Source organism: Cricetulus griseus (assembly GCF_003668045.3).
Source record: "Cricetulus griseus strain 17A/GY chromosome 1 unlocalized genomic scaffold, alternate assembly CriGri-PICRH-1.0 chr1_0, whole genome shotgun sequence".
Classification (NCBI taxonomy): Eukaryota; Metazoa; Chordata; class Mammalia; order Rodentia; family Cricetidae; genus Cricetulus; species Cricetulus griseus.
Genome location: NW_023276806.1, coordinates 134,102,472 through 134,125,031, shown reverse-complemented (window position 1 = coordinate 134,125,031; position 22,560 = coordinate 134,102,472). Strand labels below are relative to the sequence as shown.

The 22,560-nt window shown below is 38.8% G+C and overlaps 1 protein-coding gene across 2 annotated transcripts in view; it reads right to left on the bottom strand.

The window, feature by feature from the left end:
* Nucleotides 1-22,560, bottom strand: part of Mon2 (MON2 homolog, regulator of endosome-to-Golgi trafficking) — a 68,511-nt gene that overhangs the window by 3,805 nt on the left and 42,146 nt on the right. Inside the window, exons 21-34 of one of the 2 annotated variants that reach the window (XM_027392286.1) lie at nucleotides 22,440-22,550; nucleotides 19,855-20,030; nucleotides 17,610-17,772; nucleotides 15,913-16,206; nucleotides 14,960-15,158; nucleotides 13,867-14,492; nucleotides 11,396-11,539; nucleotides 10,784-10,801; nucleotides 10,373-10,501; nucleotides 9,466-9,656; nucleotides 8,301-8,361; nucleotides 7,457-7,580; nucleotides 4,124-4,331; nucleotides 1,582-1,664 (exon numbers count right to left, since the gene is read on the bottom strand). In XM_027392286.1, the coding sequence (XP_027248087.1) occupies nucleotides 1,582-1,664; nucleotides 4,124-4,331; nucleotides 7,457-7,580; nucleotides 8,301-8,361; nucleotides 9,466-9,656; nucleotides 10,373-10,501; nucleotides 10,784-10,801; nucleotides 11,396-11,539; nucleotides 13,867-14,492; nucleotides 14,960-15,158; nucleotides 15,913-16,206; nucleotides 17,610-17,772; nucleotides 19,855-20,030; nucleotides 22,440-22,550 (2,527 nt within the window). The remainder of the gene's footprint in view (nucleotides 1-1,581; nucleotides 1,665-4,123; nucleotides 4,332-7,456; nucleotides 7,581-8,300; nucleotides 8,362-9,465; nucleotides 9,657-10,372; nucleotides 10,502-10,783; nucleotides 10,802-11,395; nucleotides 11,540-13,866; nucleotides 14,493-14,959; nucleotides 15,159-15,912; nucleotides 16,207-17,609; nucleotides 17,773-19,854; nucleotides 20,031-22,439; nucleotides 22,551-22,560) is intronic. The other variant, XM_027392287.1, reaches the window with a different exon arrangement.

The window sequence follows — 22,560 nt, the reverse complement described above, 5'->3', positions numbered from 1 at the left end:
CCCAGGGTTTGGTTCTTGGCTGCTAATAGCCATTTCTAACTTCAGCACCAGGGGAATCCAATACCTTCTTCTGGCCTCCTCAGGCACATACATACATGCAGACAAAACACTCACATAAGACAAAAATAAGTGAAACTTTAAAAAGAGAAATGATCAGTGAGTACAGACTCATCAATACCAACAAACTGAAAAAAGCATATTCTGAACGATGCTTCAATTTGTAAAAACTTTGGGATTAATTTGTTATACTGTTAACTTCCAATCACTATTTTCTGTATAGTTAGTTGCATGTCAAGAACAATTACAAAACATTTTTCTTCCATTGACTACTCAAATACCGATTATAACTTCAAAACAATGCACAGGCATTGTCGTCTTCTCACGGTGCTTGCTAACCTATAATGTGCATTACTGACCGGGACAGAGTGGAGTCTGCTTTCCTCATCACGTCTACCAAGTGGATGCTTCTCATCAGTGGGCAAGAGTGATCCAGCTTATCCAACAAGCTACTTACACTGCAATCACATGTGACATTTATGTTCTGCTGTTGGCTAGATTTTCCCCAGTACTGGGGACTTGCACACGTGAACAAGTGTTGTACCATTAAATTTTTTCATCTTTTAGTATGAGACAGTGTCTCACCAAGTTACCCAGGCTGGCTCCTCCACCTTATTCTATGGCAAGTACTTAGTGTTCAATCTTCGCATAAAACCTGCTGACATGTATCATTTTGTTGCATGAAGCAAGTCTCCAGTCTTGAAGAATACTGTAAAATACTATGAAAATGAACAAGCACCTCCCTTATGGGGAGGGGGGAAGACTGAGTCTTAAAACAGGGTTTCCCTGTGTAGCCCTGGCTGTCCTGGAACTAGCTATGTAGACCAGGCTGGCCTCAAATTCAGAGATTCACTTGCCTGTGCCTCCTGAGTGCTGGGATTAAAGGTGTGGGTCACCAAACTTGGCTCAACACACTTTTTATAATTATTCTGTCCTTTATTGGTGTCAACATTTTCCCCCTGAAATAAGACAGTGCTTGGTACCCTGGTCAAGTCAGTATCAAATTAAAAATCCACTTCAAAGTTCAGAGCATAATTCCAACTTTAAAATGTCTTAAACTGTGCACATGTGTGTGCATGCACACATGGATGTGTAGAGGCCAGAGAGCAACTCGGATGTTCTTCGGGCACCATTCACTTAAGATAATCTGTAAAGTTTTGTTTGCTTGCTTTATGGTTGTGTCTGATACACACGCCTGTGTAAGGACACACGGCATTGTGCAGCCAGCTCTCTTCTACTTTATCTGGGTTCTGTAGCTAAACTCAGGTTATCAGGCTAGGCCATCTTTCGGGACTCCCACACTTTTTAAAACTAGGTCATTTAAATAAAGACCAAACATTGCAAATGAATTCTACTGAACTGACATTGTAATGGACTTGAGTTTTGTCATCACAAGACCTGGAGGACGGAAAGCAGAGTGGTGGTCTCATTCCAAAGTGCAGCTGACTTAGCAACAATACAAAGCACACGAATGGGAAGGTATCTATGCATGTCTCGCAGAACAACCAAGTTGCCAGCACTTACCATTCTCAGGCTGAGTTTTCTTAAGTGAATCAATGAGAGTACTGACTGCTTTTAAAACAAATATGATTTCTGTTACTTGTTGCCTAAAATAGACAAGAAATGATTTCTCTTAGAATTTTAAAGGATATACTGTATATTTCTTCCCCACAAAGTTTATACGAATAGATGTATTTTGGAAAAATATTGAATACAATAAAAGATAATGTTAAATTCTTATAAAAAGGAAAATCATCAAATACATATTAAGAATAAATACATATAAATACCTGTAATCCCAGATACAAATCTGATTTGTAGTTACTCTTCTAAAAATGATCAATGAAAGGGGAGGGAGGAAGTCAACTCTTGAAAAATCTACATTTATAAGACAGCCTGTGCAACTATTTACAATTAAAATACTTTATAACACATGCTTTAAAAACTTCTCTACAATACGACTTGTTTTCTAGCTAGTAGTAATAGAAATTTACCAAAGATTACATGATAAAGATACTTTTAATATCTGATACATATTTTATAAAGCTGGTAAAAGTATACTCAAAATTATAATGATACTCAAGTGTTTTTCACTTTTTTATGGATATTTTTATAAGACAACATGAAACATGCCAGAAATTAGTTCTGAGATGGCCTATATAGTGACATTTAACAATACAGAATGAGCACATAATAAGCATAAAGGGTCAAAAACAATATCATGGATCTTCCCTTTCCACAACAGGAATGGCTGTTTTGCTCTATGGTCCCTTCTACTACAGGTCACATCTGTAGTCCCACAGACAGCCAGGCCTTCTCAGTACTGGACAGGGCACTACTTCAAGTCTGCCTTTTCTTTTTAATTTGAGACGGGATTCCCCAGTCTGATGTTAAACCTGTAACTGAAGACAGCCTTGAAATTCTGATCCTGCTGCCTCAATTTCTTGACTGCTGAGATTAGAGGCCTCATTATTAGGCCCTATTTATGTAGTTTTGGGAATTGAACCATGTCAAGTACTCAACCAACTAACTGAACTACATCCCTGGACATCATTCTTTGCAAGTAGCTGGATGTTGAAATGTTCCATTTAGAAAACACATAATACTGCAACACAGACTGAAACAACTCCATCAGATGACTATAAACAGCTCAACTAGAGACAGCAGGTAGAGGGAGAGGGCTCAGTGGTTTAGAAGTAGATTGCTCTTGAGAGGAGCCGAGTGATTCTGAGCAGTCACTTCAGATGGCTCACAACTGCCTACAGCTCTAGCTTCAGGAGATTAGACATCTCTGTGCACAGGGACGGGCACTAATGCCCACATACTGGCACATAAATAATAACAAAAATAAAATGAAAAAAACAATACTGAGCTGGTTAAATATTCAACACAGAAAATGAAGGAAAGCTACTTTCCCAACTAATATTATGATCTAATGTAATGTTGCTCAGAGCAGGTTTGTCTCCACACTTCCATACACAGATCAGGAACCAACTTTAATTCACCAATTTTTAATCATGTCCATAATCAAATTAGTAGCAAGCTGTCGATGGAATGTCTTTTGTGTATACGTTTGAAGGAAGAAACCTATAATTTATGATCTAGATTTTAAATTTCAAGATGGTCAATGGGTAATAAATATCGGTCATTTTAAAAAATGTGATTTTTGTGACATTTCATTCATCAAATTAGAAAACTGTAAAACAAACACTAGGATTTTAAAATGCTAGAGGCTGAGGAAAAGACATTTATATACTCCTGGGGAAATCTAAACTGGTATGAAGCTGTTGTAGGCAATTTTGATAAATGACATTTGAACACTTAAAAAGGAAATCTGTATCCTTTGTCAGGTAAGGTCCAACTCCAGAGACTGATAAAGAAACAGGAGTGCTCTGGAGACTTAGGGACTTGTGGCAGAGGTGTGCCTCTGCACCCATACCCAATCACATAGCGGGCGCCTGACTTTTCCCTAACTTGGGGACCTCTGTCCACTTATATTTCCTGTTTGCTTTGACTTAAACTTGTTTTAACATTAAAAACATTGCTTATATCCTTTGCCGAATTCTCTCTATCAAGCTGGATATACAAGAAGGGATAAGCTCAGGGCAAAGGGCTTTGTTAGGCAGATTAGAAGACACTGAGATTTTAGAGAGGGCCAGGTGACAGATATCAAGAAGTGACAATCCGAGACAACCCTGAGAAGTGATTTAATCTTCCTCTTTAGAGAAAGAGATTGTGTTTTCATGCAAATCCTCCAGTCCTTACACAGAAACCTCTCATCTATTTTCAGATTCATTTTTTTTTTTCCAGGTTCAAAAAGTAATTTGATACACGTATCACATTTCTTAATCTCCAAGAGAGGCCTTGAAATAACATCATAATAATAATAATTAAAAAAAACTACCTTACATAGATGCAACAAAGCCTATGAATATTTACACTGTAAAGGATGAACTCGGTTATCAACCACCTCAGGTCGTCCAGCTCACTTAGGAAATCTGGTTTTCCAGCCGTCTTTGTTACTAATTATGATACCGGTGTATTTCCATCTTTATTAACCATATACCTTGGCAGAGGGCACTTTCCACTTAGCCTTTCATCCTCTATGTAGCGATGCAGGACATCCTGAGACCTCTTTAAGAGCACAGACAGCGCCATTCGTGAGATGTAGCCTTCTTGGGGTGTGGTGACTTTGTTACTGAAGGAAAACTGCAGCAACGTTTCAAAACACATTTTAGAAAATTCTTCTCTCAAACGGATGTCAATCTCTGCTTCTGTGAAATGAACAGTATTTGATTGTTAATAAAATGCTAAAACAATGCATGCTAATAAGGAGTCTAGCAAGCTAGGAATAGAAATATGCCCTCAGAAAGATAAAAAGAATTGAACAACTTATAGTTAATAATAGTGAAAAACCAACAATTTTCCCTCCTGGAATGTGAAAAATAAGGCTGTCTATAATCAACATTTTCTTTCTTGATTTTACTTTACTGTGTGTGTTTACACACACCATAGTGTTCACACACAAGTTAGACAACTTGTATGTGTCAGTTCTCTTACCATGTGGGTTCTGGTGATTGAATTCTGGTCATCGGGGGAGAAGAATGTTGGCCCCAACAGTTTGCTTACTTTTTTACCTTTTGAAAATACTGTAAAATGAGTTGCAAGGGCAAGGAATGTCCCTAGTACCACATAAAGTGGACATGGAGGCATATATCTGTAACCCCAGCAGGAGAATGAAGTTCAAGGTCATTCTAGTTTAAGTAAAAGTTTGAAGCCAGACATTTGAAGTTATATATTTTTCGAGGCCAGCTTGGGGTACCTGGAACCCCTTAAACAACAACAAAACCTCACCAAACTTTTCAAGAGCTTACTATAAATCAAAAGTCAAAATGAATTGCCTTTTCTGTCTTTTATTATCTTTTCTCCTTCCCTAGCAAACGATTTTTCTGGAACATGACCTGCTCTGGTCTAGACTAGTTCTCCTCTAACCATGCTCTCTAGCCTTAGCCCGAAAGCAGTCTTTAGCCAGCACCATGGTCCCTCATGCTGCACTTCCTTCCATTTTCTTGGTTTACTCTGCTTTTCATGAAGATATTCTGCAGTGGCTTCCCAAGAAAGGACAAGGAAGGTGAAGTTCTGTTGATCTTTGACGATGTCACGATTTATTGTGGTAGTCGGGTGTGGCTCCCAGCACCTGCATCGGCTCCAGAGCAGTGGAGGGAAATGTGAAGTCTCTTCTCTCCTGTCCCATCTGAGGTGAAAACTCCTGGGAACATGACATCCTTTCTGCTCAAGTACAAGAATAACTATTCTGTACTCAAAATTGCCCAGCTGTGTAGTGGCATCTTGGCTTTGCCAGTGAAAAGATGCCACTACACAGCTGTGCTGAGGGTTGCACCTCCATGGTGAAAACTCGTCATTTGTAGCACCTATGGCAAGTTTTTGGGAAGCGTGCAGTTCCTACAGAGAACTTCTAGGCCATTTAAAAAGATTTTGTCTCTGAAATTTTTCAATATCTTCTTTTTAGTGTAAGTATTTTGATATTTTCTGATATGCCTTACTCTCTAAGGGCCTTTTACCTTTCACTGTTTTGGGTACCGAGTGATCATTTCTAATGTGAAGATATGTCTTCAGAAATTTCCTTGTCTATACTTCTCTGCTCCCTCCTGGAAGACACCCCCGCCTAGTTTCTTTCTTTTTGATCACAGCGCATATTTTTCTGTTGGCATCTGCTCTATCTTCTTGATCACTGCTGGAAGCACTGTTTGGGAAGGCTGAGGAGATGGAGCCTTGCTGGAGGAAGTGGTCACTAGGGTGGACTTTGAGGTTTAAAAGTCATGTGCCACCTCCAGTATATACTTGTTCTCCCTCCCTCCTCTCTCTTACATGTGGTATAGGTTTTAACTTTTCTCAGTCAACGCTCCCCCAGCTCTTGCTCTCACAGTTTCCTGTCTGGGGTTCAAGGTATAAGTTCTTAGCTTGCTGTACCAGCTTGACATACCTGCTTGCTGTCACAGTTCCCTGTCATGATGGTGATGGGACTCTTACCCTTCTTGAATCTTAAACACAAATAGACTCAGTTTCTCTTATTTACCTTTGGCTCTGGCCTTTTCTTTTGGGGTCTGTGAACTTTGGCTATCAGGTCATGATAAAGAGCCAAGTGATCACGGGACCTTGTTTAGCATGGAATGTCTTTCTGTGTGTGTGTTATAGAAAAGTTCTGAGGTAAGTTTGAGGGACATGTGCTTCATGCAGAGTCCCTGGAAGGGTGTGCAGGTACCTTTCAGTGTGGCAAACTTCATACAAACACAGCAGTGAAGACTACATTTAGGACTAGAGCACACCTGATACTTGATGCTTCCTGAGCTGGAAATATTTATACCTCATCTTAATTGTACTTTATTAAAATATCTAGCATTTTAAATAGAAGTATGATATAAAAATAAGTCCACATAATTCTTTTTCTCTGAAATTCCCATGCTGATTAACTTAAAGGCCAAATTTTTTAAATTGTTGGATAAATGGGGAAAAATCTAGTTTGTTTTGTAAGCAGTGTGAGAGCCATCTAGAGGCCAGACTATATAAATGTCTTTTAACCTACAAACCTGTATACAGAGAAACCCTGTCTCGAAAAACCAAAACCAAAAAACAAATTTAAAATATCACAGATTATTCATGGGTGTAGTAAATGCTGGGATTAAGGATATGTACTGAAAAAGTTTATAATTTCTAAATAATCTCACAGAAAAAAAATCACATAACAGTGTCACAATTACATCTGAGATCTGAATACATCTTTTAACTAAAGAGAAATAACAAAGCACAATTTTGGTAGCAGTTCAAATTAAGATGTGATAACATATGAAAGGGAACATGTTCTTATTTAGTTTCTAGTCTTAGGACTATGAGAGTCTTTTCATTCAGACTAAATACATCTTTCTTTAAAACTCTGGTAGCTATCCTCAAATGTTTTGAGGAATGCTATTATGCTTTCTAGCATAATGTTTGTACACAGAAGGCATTCAGTAAGTGTTTGTTCCTTTTAAAAAATGTTAAGGCAGTTTCCCCCATAAAGAACCAACATACTAAGTGGCAGAATATTCTTTGATACTATATTCTTTACAATAATCCACAACTTGACAAAACTAGTAACCTTTGTCAACCCATATAACTTCATTAGATTCCAGAAGTGTCAGGTAACTTATTTAATCAGACCTTACAAATAGGAACACACCTACATTTTCCCTCATAAAGCTTAACGCTCTACATCACCTCTCTAAAAATTACCTCCCGATTCTCCAGTTTATACTTAAACGGGAGATTAAACATGCCTTCTCAGCCTCTTCCAATGCACTGAATGCTTCTTACCACCGTGACAGCCTGTGAGACAACGCACCTGTGAATGAGGAGGACTGGGAGTGTATGGAGCCCCTGTTGAGCATGGTCATCATCTGGCCCACAAAGGCTCTAGGGATAAGATTGGCGTATGGGAGTATCTCTGCACTGATAAGCTGGACCACCTAAAACAAAGTTAAATTTTATATTTTAAAAAATGAAAGAGCCTTCCCTGATGAACTACATGAACTAAGCTCTACTGCTATTATACATGACCACTGACAGTAAGGTTATCTACACTACAATTTTATATGTTGATCTTCATCCCAACTGTAAACACACAGAAAAACTGAAATTCACCCATGTTAAAATAAGATATCCAAATTAAGGTTAAGCTTACTTATTATATCAGAAATTATAAACTATGAGAAACTCAAGTTACATGCATCTTTTTTTGTCAAATATTTTATCCTGACAGTTTATTTTATCCTTGAAAGGAAAAGCTCATCCAAGGTTTAAAACAGCAATGGCACAGAGGTGACACTTAGATCTATGATGATGCCTACACTTCCAAGTCTACACCTGAAATAATGTATTTGATTTACTTAAAAGTTAAGCCATCTATCTTAAAGACAATAGATCCCAACTCTGTCACCAACCCATACTTCAAAGCTAAAAACTTCCAAGGCAGCTAGATGGCTCAGCTGGTACAGAAACCATGTAAAAGTGGAAGTCTCCTCGAAGTTGTCCTCTGACTTACAAATAGCACCAGCAGGGAGACGGACAGAGACATGCACGAATCACATATGTGCCCTTCCCCACTAAAAGTAAACATTTTAAAGTCTCCAAATTCCATTTATAATCTTCAAATATAGTAAAAAAAATTTTTTTCTAAATTTGCTTACTTCAACATCAATACTTTCATTTCTTTGAAATTCTTGAATAGAAAGATTATCTGGAGGTATGCTAAGAAAGAAAAAAAATTGATTTTTAATGGTACAACATTTCTTGAACAAACAGAAAAGAGATAAACAGTATTCAAATAAGAAAACATTAGCTCTCCCTCCTCAGGTTGAGACATTATGGTATACTTAAAAGAATACACTTTTAAATTCAAGTAGTTAGTGTAAATGGTTTGTTAAAACCCTTGTACCAATCTTGAACTGAACAGTTGTACAACTAAACTTGGTACAATGTATAAAAAAGGTTTATAGATAATACCATTGAGAGTACATCTGAATTGATTTATGCTGACCGTGACATGAAAGACCCTCAGTCAAGCCCATTGTTAACTTGTAATACAATGCACTCAATCCTTTACAATAAATAGAACACCCCCATGAGGAAGCCTAATTTAATTTTCTAAAACCAAGTTATTACAGAAGAACAAATTAATAGTTCTGAAAGAACCAAGGTGCAGTCTAGACTTTCTAATTCGTGAATAGCAAGGTCAGACATTTACAAAACCCTAAAACAACTGAGAACAACTGAAAATAAAGTCACAGTTACAACAACAGTTAGACTCAGCCAGGGTCTGGAGGAGCTTCATCTGCATTACTCTCAGATGTCCTCACAGCAACCCCCTGAAGCAAGCAGTGTTATCCCAGTCACCAGAGGGGAACACCGAGGCCACATGTACCTAAAAACAAGTCTGCCATCACACCTCAAGTCAATGGCAAGGCTGCAATTTGAACTGCTTTATCTGACATTTAAGCCTATACTACTTTCTTTAAGCCTATATTACTTTCTTTATATTGCATGCATAAAACATTTAGGTTTAACGGCATCCTGTACAGTTTTACACTACAGCTAGATGGTTAGCAGGCCTTTAAAAACCATACACCAAGCTCCACGTCCTCTGCATCAAGCACAGGTCTTTCCACCACAGTGACCCATAAACACCCTTCCTCCTCTAGCTGCTTCCTGTCAGTTACTAGGGAAGAACAGTGAGAAAGTAGGGGACACATGGATGCCCGTCCAGTGTGCAGTCAGTGACTATCAACCCAGATCTCACAGCTATGACAGTCTTCCATCTCTTTAAAGCTCTTCCTTTTACATCAATGAGCTGACCTTTTAGTAAAGAGGAAGTCTTCAAGAGTGCTGGCTAATTCTGGCCACATGCTGTCAAATTTCCCAGAAGAAGCATGCTGTCGGGCAACAGGCAGCCCGATGGAAAGGACTTTGAGGAGAGATGCTACTGCCAGTTTCCATGTGCTTTCAGAAGGGCAGGAATACTTCAAACTGAGAGGAACCCTGAGAGTCTGAGGAAAAGAGTTAAAAATCGGTTAGAACACACATAGCTGCATTCAAAACAACTAAAGAAACGGCATCGCAGATCTATTGATTCTCAGGCATAGTCCCCAAAGCCCACTTCCTAGAAAAATACACGTCAGGGCCTTTTGTATGCTAAGAATGACCAGTTAGCACTGAGCTAACTTCAGCTCTGAAAGCTACACATGTTTTTTTTTTTTTTAAATGGGACACACAGTGTCACTAATGTAGCTCAGGTTGGCCTCAACCTGTCTGTCTCTTGTCTCAAGTCTCCCCCAAGTGCTGGGTTACATATGTGCTGCAACCATGCTGCATTAACACTGTCTCCATCTATCCTGAACTGGTTCTCCCCAGCAGAAAGCAAAACCAACATGGTCATCTATTTAGTACACACACACACACACAGACTAGCCTTTTAAAGATGAGTCCGCATCACCAGTTAAACTGCTGCTGAGTGCATCCGTAAGATTCTGAGAGTTCTTTAAGAACTACAGCAAATCCACTGAAGAAAAACCTAACTAGGCTGGAGATACAGTTTAGCTATATTTCATAGATTAAAAAAAAGGGGGGGGTTGCTAAATATAATTCATGCATTTGTAGTCACTATAAATGTTTTTTTTCAATTATTCCAATATATTGCCTAAAGAGAAATTTCAATATTTTGATAACAGCAAATAAAATTATAGAGATAAGAGAAGATAATTACCTTAATAATGTTCTGGAGGACTTTCTCATTCACCACTGCTTTATGACAAGCTGTTTTTTGGTACAAATCCACAACTACTTCCAAAGATCTTTCAGCAAATGGTACATAGTTCAGGGCTACCCATTCCGCCTAGAAATTAATATTTTCACATGGAGTTAAAGGTAATGAGACTTGAAGGAAATGATATTGTTTTTGAAAAGAAAGCTCCTTTTCCTTATAAGCTCAGGCCTTGGTTCTAGATCAGATCAAATTACATGCAAAGTTTTAAAAACACATGTACTTCATAAAAAGTTTCAGCCAGGCAGAATTTACAACTACTGGGGAAACACAGAGAGCACTCTGTCAAGACTGGGAACATGGGCTTTTACTTGGTGCCAGGAGGTTAGGACAGTTTTAGGAAATTTAACTCACCGGTGCAAATAGTTGGATCTATTGTGATTCCATTGTGATGCAAGACAAATAGAATGAGAAAAATGAATACATATTAAAACTCCTTCTGGACTATATATATTATAATTTTTATATTGATGAAGAAAATCAACATGTACATGCATTCAAAAGATTACTTTTGTTCTAAGTCAAAACCACGATAGAAGCTGCAACTAAGGGTATGAAAATTTATGTAAAAATCCAACTATAAATTTCACACCAGCAATGGACAATTTATTTAGTACACACAGATTTCTTCATCTTGTACTGTAGATATCTATGTTAAGGTGGGATTAAGATCTGAGATTTACAGGCCATTTTTTAGAAGAATGGGGTAGCCAAGAAAAAGGTACAGTGCAACTTTCATGTTTGAAGAAAGCAGGAAAGTGAGAGAGCAAACTTTCAGGAAAGGGGAGAGTCAGGAATAAGAAGGTTCACAGACACAGTTTCTCAGATAACAAACACGTCTACTCTGTAATAGACACGTGAGGAGGAATGAAAACTCCCTTTCTTAGGTAAGCAAAGTTTGCCTTAATTGGAGCTCATTTATAAGTCATAACTCATTACAGAATAAACACAATCTGTGTAAACTACCTGATTATATTTTGCATTTGCAATGTGCTTTGTTTCCAGCTGTCCATACTGTGGAGGTTTACACGAGAACTCGACAAATGCCAGTAACTGGTCAAATATAGCTGGGTACATTATCTGCATGTTTTCTGGTCCCACACAGATGGCCTGTAAAGCAATATGTGAGCATTAGGATGCAGAGTGTGGACTGTAGAATGCTCCTTCCTGTGTACTCATTTGCTCATCCAAAGTATCTTAAGAGTGATATTATTTCAGGCAGTATGTCATATTTCTACACTTGAAATTCAAGCCATTTAAACAATTACTAAGTAAAAGCCAGCCTGAAAGTGTTTAGTCAGGTTAAAAATGATTTTAATGAAGTGTGATTTGTTCTTTACACAGAAGGGAAAGGGCCAGCATGTGAGGACAAGCTCCAGGTATTGCTGAGGTGCAGTATCTGAGATTTGCCCCAGTGCACCTGTGAGACCATTGTCAGGTCAAGATGAAGCTGACTTCACTGTAAGTACTATTTATTAGTTCATGAACACAACAACTGATTGCTGCCCCATGTATGTCTATATATTCACAGGTGTTATGGTTGAAAAAAATAATTTTGTGTGATTTTTTTTTTAAAGATTTAAGTTTTGGAATGATGTTATATTCTCTTTTCAGAGTCAAAGCTCAGAAAAAATTCTTAATAGCTACAATGAATAATTATATTTGTTCTTTTTCTGCTAAAGTGGAGTTACTAAAAAGTAAAATTTCAAGTTTTACCTTGAAAAATGAAGGGGGCATGTTCTTTATTATCTTCTATGCATGTGTTACAAACCTGAATATGGAGTTATGAGAGTTCAAGAATCTGGGAATTCTCCAAATGTGTATTTTTTTTTTGTAGAAACCTTTTTTATTCACTTTAGGGAAATGTACAAACAATGTATTTGTATAATTTAATCAGAGGGGGACATGTGATGAATTATATTTTTTCTTCAATGAAAACTTTTAAAAATTGGATTTCAGTTGTGGAGCTTCATGGCCCTCAAATAATCTTTGAATGTCAGATTGTCTCAAATTTTGAGTTTGTCCACAATTTGTTTCTTGTACAGTGCAACTAAGGTTACACAGATAAGGAACTGTTCTTAGCAGCTGCATTTTCATCATCCCAGCCAGGTACAAAGCTCCCAGTTACCTAGAAACAGGCCTGACAGACTGTTCACAGACGAGCTAAGACAGCAGCACTGGGCTTCCTCTCCTCTCAGCCACTTTGTTGAGATGGCTGATCACTTGGTTGTCCCTTTCTGTTCATGTTTGTTTCCTGAGATAGAGTTCCACACTGTAGCTAAGGCTGGGCTTAAACTGCATGTGAACCTCCCTGCCTGAGACTTCATCATGCTGGGGTCACAGATGACTCATTACACCAGACTGTTTTCAGCTTTTCTTTTTCCTTTAACACATTTACTTCATTACATGTGTAAGTGTGTCATACACCTGTACCATGGCACGTATGTGGAAAGTGAAGCAACTTTTGGGATGTGTGTCTTTGCCATGTGGGTCCCAGGGATCACTGTCAGGCTTTGAGGCAAGCTCCTATACCTGCTTAGCCACCTGTTATCCTTATTTAGGTGTATTTTGATAGTTATGAATTGCATCAACTTGCTTGATAATCTAAAAACACTTATTTTGATATGGTTTTGCTTCTCAATCTGAATTTATTCAATGATTTTTATATCTGTTTTTAAATCTGTGTTTTACTGTTGTAGAAAACAATACACAGCTAAAAATATGCATTTTAAATTTGAAGTAAGAAAAACACTTTTACATGCTTTCCTGTGTGTCTTAGTATAGGCTACCAATAATTTCAGAATTAACTTTATACTGCATTTTTTAAAAAATGAGCACTGATTGGTGTTTTGCCTGCATGTATGTCTGTGTGAGGGTGTCAGGTACCCGGAACAGGGGTCACAGACAGATTTACCCTACCATGTGGATGCTGGGAGTTGAATCTGGGTCCTCTGGAAGGTTCTTAACTCCAGCCAATGTTCTTAACCCCCTGCCATCTCTCCAGCTGTAGAACTAACTCTACTTAAAGTAGAATTGGAGGACTTGGGCACCTTCCTAATGACTCAGAACAGACCTGCATTACTTTTTTTTTTTTTTAATATCAGAAAGAATAAGTTCATAAAATCCTGACAATCTTAAATTTATCCAAAAGTATACATACATAGCAATCTCAAAAACTCTGAATTTGGCAGGGCATTAGTGGCTCACACCTTTAATTCTAGCCCTTGTGAGGCAGAGGCAGGTGGATCTCTGTGAGTTCAAGGTCTGTGAGTTCTGGTCTACAGAGCGAGTTCCAGGACAACCTCCAAAGCAATAAAGAGAAACCCTGTCTCAAACAAACAAAAACTCTGAATTTATCTCATAAAGCTTACTGCAAAATAAAAGTTTCCAGAAAGCCATATTCATTATTGCTTACACAGCCATTAAGATTACATTACCTTTTGGAGAACATCTAAAGCTGTGAGTACAGCTTCCTGTAAACTTGTTAGAACTGCTTCAGTATAAGATGGAAGGATGAAGGGGGATGCATCTGAACTTATCGGGACCGAAACAGCACTGTGCAATATGACTCCCAACTTGTGTAAGTCATCCATGTTGAAGCCAGCTTTTATGTGCTGGTAGAGAGCTGGGAAAATCTGAATTAAAGCTGTGAGAAAAGGCTGGCTAGGAATAAAGGTTAGCTTATCAAAAGTAATAGGTGGCTTTGTGCTTTCAGAACCAATTCTATACCAGGCATTCCAGGCAGCCCACCAGAGGCTCAAATCTTCAAGCTCATCAGTCACTATGGGCGGCTCAGAACTGTATCTACCAAGCTTGTCTCCAATGGAATCTGTTCTTACAAACGGCCTGCTGAGGCCTGGGCCTGAAATGCTTCCCATAAGGACAGGCACAGGCACATTAACCACAGGCGGTGTCTCAGGCTTCTCCGAGTCTCTGACGGGGGACACAATCTGTAAGATTTCCTGGAAGCTCTTCAGAGCAGCCAGGGACACTTCATTGTTTTTGCTGAGTGCAGCTGACTGAATGTGGTCAAGAAGAACATCCCAAGCTCTTGAAAAGTCTCCTGTATCAAGAAAAGGGGAAGGTAGCCAATTAACATAAAAATGACCATTCTCTTAGATACTTTGGAGCATATTTGCTTTATTTTCTGTTTAAATTCAACATCAAATTCAAAAGAATGTAATTCGGTTCTAAGGTACTAAAACCACAAACCTAGGGGCTGACAAGATGGCTCAGAAAAAAGGCACCTGCCACTCAAGCCTCACACTGAGTTCCATCCCCAGAACCACAAAGCCTGCTGGGTAACTCATCACTATACCCTTGAAGGCTAGTCCAAAGGATAATAGGCATTATTTTTCCTTCAATGAAATGAACATGAATCCACCACACATAAAGGCTATAGTGAAGATTGATTGATTATTCTTGGGAGGTACCACTATATATCAAGTCCAAAAGAATTTTCTATGTGTGTTCTAAATCTCTGTTAACATAACTGACTTGTGCAACGGGAACAAGAAAACATTTATGTACCTAATGGCTGCAGCAAGTATCGCCTGGTATTGAAGATTCTTGCCACTCCAGCCAATGTCAAGACCCATGTTTCAGCCCACTGTTTCTCCGCTGTGTCTCTTGAGTGATGAATTAAAATATTTCCACCCCCGGATTCAATCTTCTCTTTGTCTGCAGTTGTAGAAGACTCTCGAACTCGATCCAGTAGATGAAAGAGTACCTAGATATTTATTGAAGGTCATAAAAAGGTCATTGGTGACATAGCTTAAGCAATGGCGAAGAAACTAGAAGTTATAAAAATATGTAACCATTTTATGAATCTACATCAATTAGAGGAAACTGACTAAAACAAGCAACCTATCCTTAAGGTCACAGAATAGGAAAAAGTAAAACAGAACATCAGTGGAACATCTACAGATATTACTTGAGATGAGGATGCAGGCCCAGGCAAAAATTATTATGGAGATGTCCAGACTGAGCTTAGGCTAATGACTAAAGTGTTGGAAAATCAGCAAGCAAAAGTTAGTTGGCACTTAGTGAATGTTTGTGCTTAAAGGAAAATAAGAACAAATGGGATAGGGGCAGGGCACCGAACAGGAGCAGAGCAGGCCTGCTTTATGAAGCAGAAAACGTCAAAAAGACGATGAAGCAATAATGTTAAAAGTCCTGGGTTCAATTCCCAGCACAGAAACAAGGAAGGAAGGAAGGGGACAGGAGAGGAGAGGACTGAAGTGGAGGAGGACAACAAAAGTTGCTTCATGCTGCTGTAAGGAACTGGTGATGTTGCTTCATCAGGGAGAAAAGAGTGGAGGAGGGAACAGAGACAGAAACCTCTAGTCTCTGTGTGTGCACACAGGCACACAGTGAAAGTGATGACAGATGTGTGGGAATAATTTAAATGATTTAAAAAGCCAACACATAATTTAAAAGCACACATCAACTAAAAGCCACCAGCCCAAAGCACCTCCCCATACCTTCCAGATGACCGTGTGCCAGGTTGAATGCTGTAGTAGGGTCCCATGTGCACCAATTGTAGAAAACAGTGTCTGCCCCGCACTCTTCCTCACAGCAGGGCGAGGGTCCACACAAAGTTCACCCAGTTTTGCATAAAGACACAGCCACAAGCAATCAAACGGTGGTGCAGGGTGGAATGGCCGATTTAGAGACACTCCTTTTTCTTCTGCCTGCTTCTGCTGGGCTGCCTCTTCTTTATTTAACTCTTTTTCGATAGTTTCCCCTCTTTGGAAAAAATAATCTGAAATATTCCACTAAAAAGAAAAGTATAAAAATATATGACTTTATTCGCAAATTTTGTTTCAAACTTCAGAATAGATTCAATAAAAGCATTTCTCTCATTAGTGTCTCTAATTTCAAGAAAATGTGGCTATTATTTTGTCTTGACATTTATTGCCCTGTACTTTTTATTATATATAGGATAATGATTTTCAATGTGTTGTTATACATAGCACCTAGTCATTATAATTGTTAACTATAAGACAATACATTACCACCACAACAAAATAATTCCTTAGTATCACTTAATGTTTTATAATTTCATAAAAAAACAACAAAAAACAGCTGCTATCTTAACATATACCAAAGACTATCTTCTCAGGGATAATGAAGTGTGTGAATTAATGATGATGGCCAATTATGGACACGCAGTGTCTCCAACCCTGTAAACATCAATATAAAGTAAAGGAAGGGGTGCCTAGCAGTAACTAAGCCCTGAATTAACCAGCTACTCTTTGGCAGCAGGTTTGTATGTAACAGATTACACTCTTTCAAGGTCACATTTTTCATAGAAAAGCACTAATTTACTTACTTTGTGTGAGAAGCTTAAAGTTTAATTTCATGGCACTTCTGAGTTATAATAAACATTTAGGAGATTCTAAACAACTGCCTTCAAATAGTACTTATGAGAGAAATTTAAATTCGGCTTTATAAACATGCTGCATTTTAACACACAGGTAAGAGTTCAAACAATTTCCTTAGATAAATTACAAATATTGGGGGCAGTTCTCTTCAGATTTACTTCATGTGTATTACTTGCAATACCCTAACATACTACCTCTATACTCACGATATGCAATAAAAATAAAGACACTCAAATGTCAATTCAATAGCCAATGAGAGCTAGACACAACTAAAGCACACACACACCTATCTTCAGAGCCTTCCACTATAATATGGTGTCTGTCTCCTGTGTCTAACAGTGGTGTTGACAGAATACAAGTCTGCGTAAGCTGTAAACAAAGCTGTTACTAAATAGTCTTGACAACGTATGTCATTTAAGATGATGACATCTGCACACTAATCTCACATTTTGAGTCTCCTTTATACAGATTTACTGTATTGTCTCACTAAGTCCTCTCCTCATAAACCTTAAAGCTCACTATGTCAAACTTGTTTCAAATGTTCTGCTACTGAAGGTGTGCTTCCTAGATTATTTAATTCCCCATGGAGAATATGCTTGCTACTTACAAGCCAGTAGAAATTTCTGGAGTCCCAGCCTAGTTTACAAGCGCTAGTTCCAGGACAGCCTCCAAAGCCACAGAGAAACCCTGTCTCAGAATTTCCAGAGTGCAGACCATACTTGTAAGCGTTCACTAATTACTGTGTAACAGTTATTTAAAAATGGCACCCTCATAAGAAAAGTATTGACACTTACCAGCAAGCCTATGGAGGTTAGACTAATATTAAGTTCCTGGTTATGAAGCCCAAAGCTCCCTGCAACATCTACAACTATCTGTAGGCAAGAACATGGCATTGTTGGTAGAAAATCTGTTACAACCAACTGAAGACACTGGAAGGCAGTTCTTATCAGTGATTCTCTGAAAAATGCAAAAGACACGGAAAATGCACATTTAAAAGAAAGGTGTAAGACTGGGGAGGGTCGGGGCTGGAGAGATGGCTCGGGGGTTAAGAGCACTGACTGTTCTTCCAGAGGTTCTGAGTTCAGTTTCCAGCAACCACATGATGGCTCACAACCATCTGTAATGTGATCTGGTGCCCTCTTCTGGCACACACTGTATACATGATAAATAAATAAATTAATCTTAAAAATAAAGACTGTGGAGGGTCTAGGCCCTGCTCCAAATGATGACAGACTTTGAAGATCCCCCAAGGAAGGCCTCACCCTCCCTGAGGAGCAGAAAGGATATGGGATCAAGGGGTGGGTGGGGGACAGGGGAGGAGGGGAGGGAGAGGGAACTGAGAGTGAAATGTAAAATAAGCTTGTTTCTAATTTAAATAAAAAAGAAACCAGACATAGCAGCAGAATATGTAGTACCACAGAGTCAAATATTTTGCGCCAGAGGGTGTCTTGTTTCCAAATGGATTTATTTCTAAATATAATATTTTACCTTTCTCTACACACACACACACACACACACACACACACACACACACACACACACACACACACACAAAGGTGTAAGAAAACACACCTTACAATAATCTCAACCAAGCAACTTTAATTTAGAATTTGAACAAGGATGGCCTTCCTGGTTGCAATCCCAATGCACAGGGTTCCTCCATGGTTTCTACTCTAGATCCTGCCTTGACTTCATAATGGATGGTGACTGACTGGGATGTGTAAGCCAAAGAAACCCTTTACTCCTCAAATTACTTTTGGTCACAGTGTTTATCAAAGCAATAGAAAATAAACTAGAACAAATGGTAAATAGTGTAAAGAAAATATATTAACTACTACTTATCAAGCTTTCAGTATGTTAGAGTTTCTAAGTACTGAACACATGTTGATTTCATCCTTACAGCATACATCCTATGATATAAACTGCATTGAGTTGAGAAAATCAACTTCACCTTGATGTAAATTGGTCTTTTCTACTTTAATCATTCCAATATGTTATACTATTTAAGGAAATTCACCCTTACAAATTTTCTCAATAGTTTTAATATAAAACTCAGTGATAACCACACATAGCAGTGCATGCCTTTAATCACAGTACTCGGGAGGCAGAGCAGGTAGATCTCTGTGAGTTCAAGCCCAGTGTGGTCTCCAGCATGAGTTCCAGGACAGCCAGAGCTACACAGAGAGAAACCCTGTTTCCAAAACAAAACAAAACCTCAACTATGCTTGTTACTAAGAGAAGACTGTATGTGATATTGCAGAATTCAGACAAACATATCCAGTACCTGCTAAATTGCTTCACTGGTGTTCCATCCTAAATTAGGACCCTGCATCCCCTTCAAATGTGCTCTTCCTTCTGTATCCCTCATTTGTTTAATGGCATCATATTCTAAGTCAGAGACCTGAGGACCATTCTAGACTGCCATTTCTCCCTTTGCCCACATTTCCTGCTCTCCTCTTGTGCTCTTGTCACAGTGGTATCTGTCAAAGCGTATCTGACTATATCACCCTGTGTAAAATCCTAACATGCACCCCAAATACACTCAAGGAAAACACAAATGGCTTTTAAAGACATATGAAGTCATTTCTAATTCTGGCTCCATCCCTTACCACTGGAGCTTTGTTTTGTGGTAAGTACTTTTTTTACTTGTATTCTACTTGTATTCTAGGGTAGTGGCTGTTTGCGCACTCAGATCAACTAACAAGCACAGTATTTAGGATACACTCTGCACAAAATAAATATGTGAGAGACATGAATAAAGTCATTTTAAAGCAATTTCTTAAGACTTCTTAATATGGGAGGTCCTTTAGCTCTATTATAAAATGTTAGGTTGTTTATCTTATAATAAGATCTTATATCTAACATAAATGTCAGAAAGCAGTCAGTCTTCTATCTTTTTAAAACTAAAATAATATTTGAGAGTTCCCAGAGCAAACTGGGGGTTGGTTATGATAAATCCTGAACATGAGCAGGAAGGCATAAATTAAAATTTTTCACTACAGGACTTTCTCATGTTGGGTTTTTATTTTAAACACTTACCCTTGATCATTTCTGATTGCTCCCATGACTCCAAGAACTAATGGCCACCCAGGCCCAAGACTGTCCCCCTGGCTCTGCAGAATCTGCAACACACATTCTAATTGCTTGAGTCGAATATCTGGGTGGTTAATACTGGACATCTCCTTTAATGGGTTCAACAAAAGCAGCTGCAGTCTCTAAAAGGGAACAAGAAGTTAATTAGGAAAAGCAGCTCAAAGACAGGAAGGCTTTGTTGCAACTGTCTACCTCCCTGTTGGCAATGTCATCTCTATGCTACCCAGTTGGTCAAGAAGTCTTGGGCTCAAGTGACCTTGTGCCTCAGCATCCTAAGTGCTGGGACTACACAGTACACCAGGTTTCTCCTGTTCCTTGTGAGGATTCCACTCACCCCCATTCACAATATTGTAGTAAACACAAAGTTTCCTACTAAAAGAACACAGACTACGATTTCTCCAGCAGTAATCTTTACAAGTCTGTCTCTTATCCCCATTTCTAAGTAAAGGGGGAAAGCAAACCAATATTCAGTATGTAAAATTTCAGGATAAAAGTGGAGTGACCTTACTTCCTAGACCCACTAGAGATGGATCTCACTAAAAGAAATATATCTTTAGCTGCATTTTAAGAAAAAAAATTCCCAATATCTAGTATTATATTTCATTTACTTTATTAATATATGGCACATATTTAAATGTAAAATTCTCAAGTATGATATAACTGTAATAGTTTGAAATTATATGCTTTAATAAAAATTATTGCTAAGCACAAAATTTGTTGGGGAAAAAAAAGCACTGTTTTATTCTTTTCAGCATCTGAAAAGCACTTCATTTTCCTGTTCTCTCCAATTTTTATTTTATGTGGTTAATTTATCCAGCAAATATTAAGTTTTCACTGTGTGCCAGGTATTGAGCAGACACTGAGGATACTAAAGTGAATAGAAAAAGAGCCTAAAATATTTTTATTACTACTTATTTAGTATGTATGAGTGCGTGTTTGCTCCTTGCACCTTGTAGGTCCTGGAGATTGCACCCAGGGAGTCAGAATTGATGTTAGTCACCACCCACTGAACCATTTTGTCAGCCATAAGTAGTTTATGTATTTTAAACCCTCAAATCAGAGCCAGGTTTGGTAGCATATGTCCACAGTTTCAACACTCAGGAGGCAGATGCAGCAGGACTCTATAGCAAGGCCCTGTCTTCAAACATCACGAGCAGTGGATGCAGCTGAGTGTTGGAGCACTAACAGCCCAGCATGTACAAAGCTGTGGTCCAGTCCCTAGCACCAGTAAAAGAAACAAAACAAACCCTTCAAGCTGTAGCAGAGAAAAAAGGACTCGCTGAACTGCCAGCTCCATAAGAGCAGAGGTCTTTCTGTGGTGCCAATCATCCTGTTCTAATGGTGATAGTCAACAATAGTGTGCCCAATTCACTGTGGAATACACTCAAAAGACATGAGACGAGAAGTAGAACACTAATAACTGTTAGATGCTGCGGTTACTCAGTCTTGAAACAGTGAAAATTCAGTAAAGAAAGGACATTAAACTAAGTACAAAAGAAAATTCTGAACATACAAAGTGACTAGTGGTTTAAAAATAGAATGTTTTACTGGAGCTGGGAATATGCTCAGTGGGTAAAAGCCTTGCCAGCCAGGCATGAGGACCTGAGTTTATATCCCCAGCACTACGTAAAAAGGCACACAGGCCCAGCAGCCATCTGCATCCACCACTGATGGGTTGGATAGAGCAGGGCAGCTGCCATGGAAAGCTGCAGACTCACTGAACTGTTTCCAAAGTGACGTGGACAGTGCTAGAGGAAGACATCCAATGTCTACCGCTGGCCTCTATAACTGACGCATGGGAGCAAGCACCCCAAGGCAAACACACATGAACACTCACACACACCCAAAGCCTACATTATTGTACTCGCTGCTTCTGTGCTTGCTTTGTCCCTGTGTGAGAGTAGTGAGAGAAATGGGTCATGAATGGCCAGGGTTAGATGGGCAGAGGAGGCCCTAGACAGAAGCTTCAGTGCTGCATGAAGAGGGCAACCTGCAGACTGGAGGACAACGTCACTGAGATGTTTTTATGAATCCCATCCTACAACTGTTAGCATTAACAAGCACTCCACAACCTACAAGTAAAATAGAATATTGATTGCTTAAGGATTCTATCTTAGATACTGGCTTGGTGGCACACACCTTAAGGTTCCAGCACTTAGGAGGTGAGGATAAGAAGCACAAGAAATCAAGGTCATCCTTGCTGTAAAGGGAGGCCAGCTTGGGTACATAAGACCCTGTCTCACAAAAGAAGATTTATACTAGGGTATCATGAGCCAATACTGACATGAGAAGATTTACACTAGGGTACCATGAGATGATACTGACATGAGAAGATTTATACTAGGGTATCATGAGCCAATACTGACATGAGAAGATTTACACTAGGGTACCATGAGATGATACTGACATGAGAAGATTTACACTAGGGTACCATGAGATGATATTGACATGAGAAGATTTACACTAGGGTACCATGAGATGATACTGACATGAAACTCCACCTGCGAATGATGGTCAAGCACTCTTTTTACCTGGTTTTGGGAGAGCGGCGGCTCATGGTTAAATGTCAGCCCAGCTTTAATGAGGGACGTCAGGGCTTCTGCTCCCCATTCCCTCATTCGAGAATTTGGATGCTGGCACACCTGAAGAAAC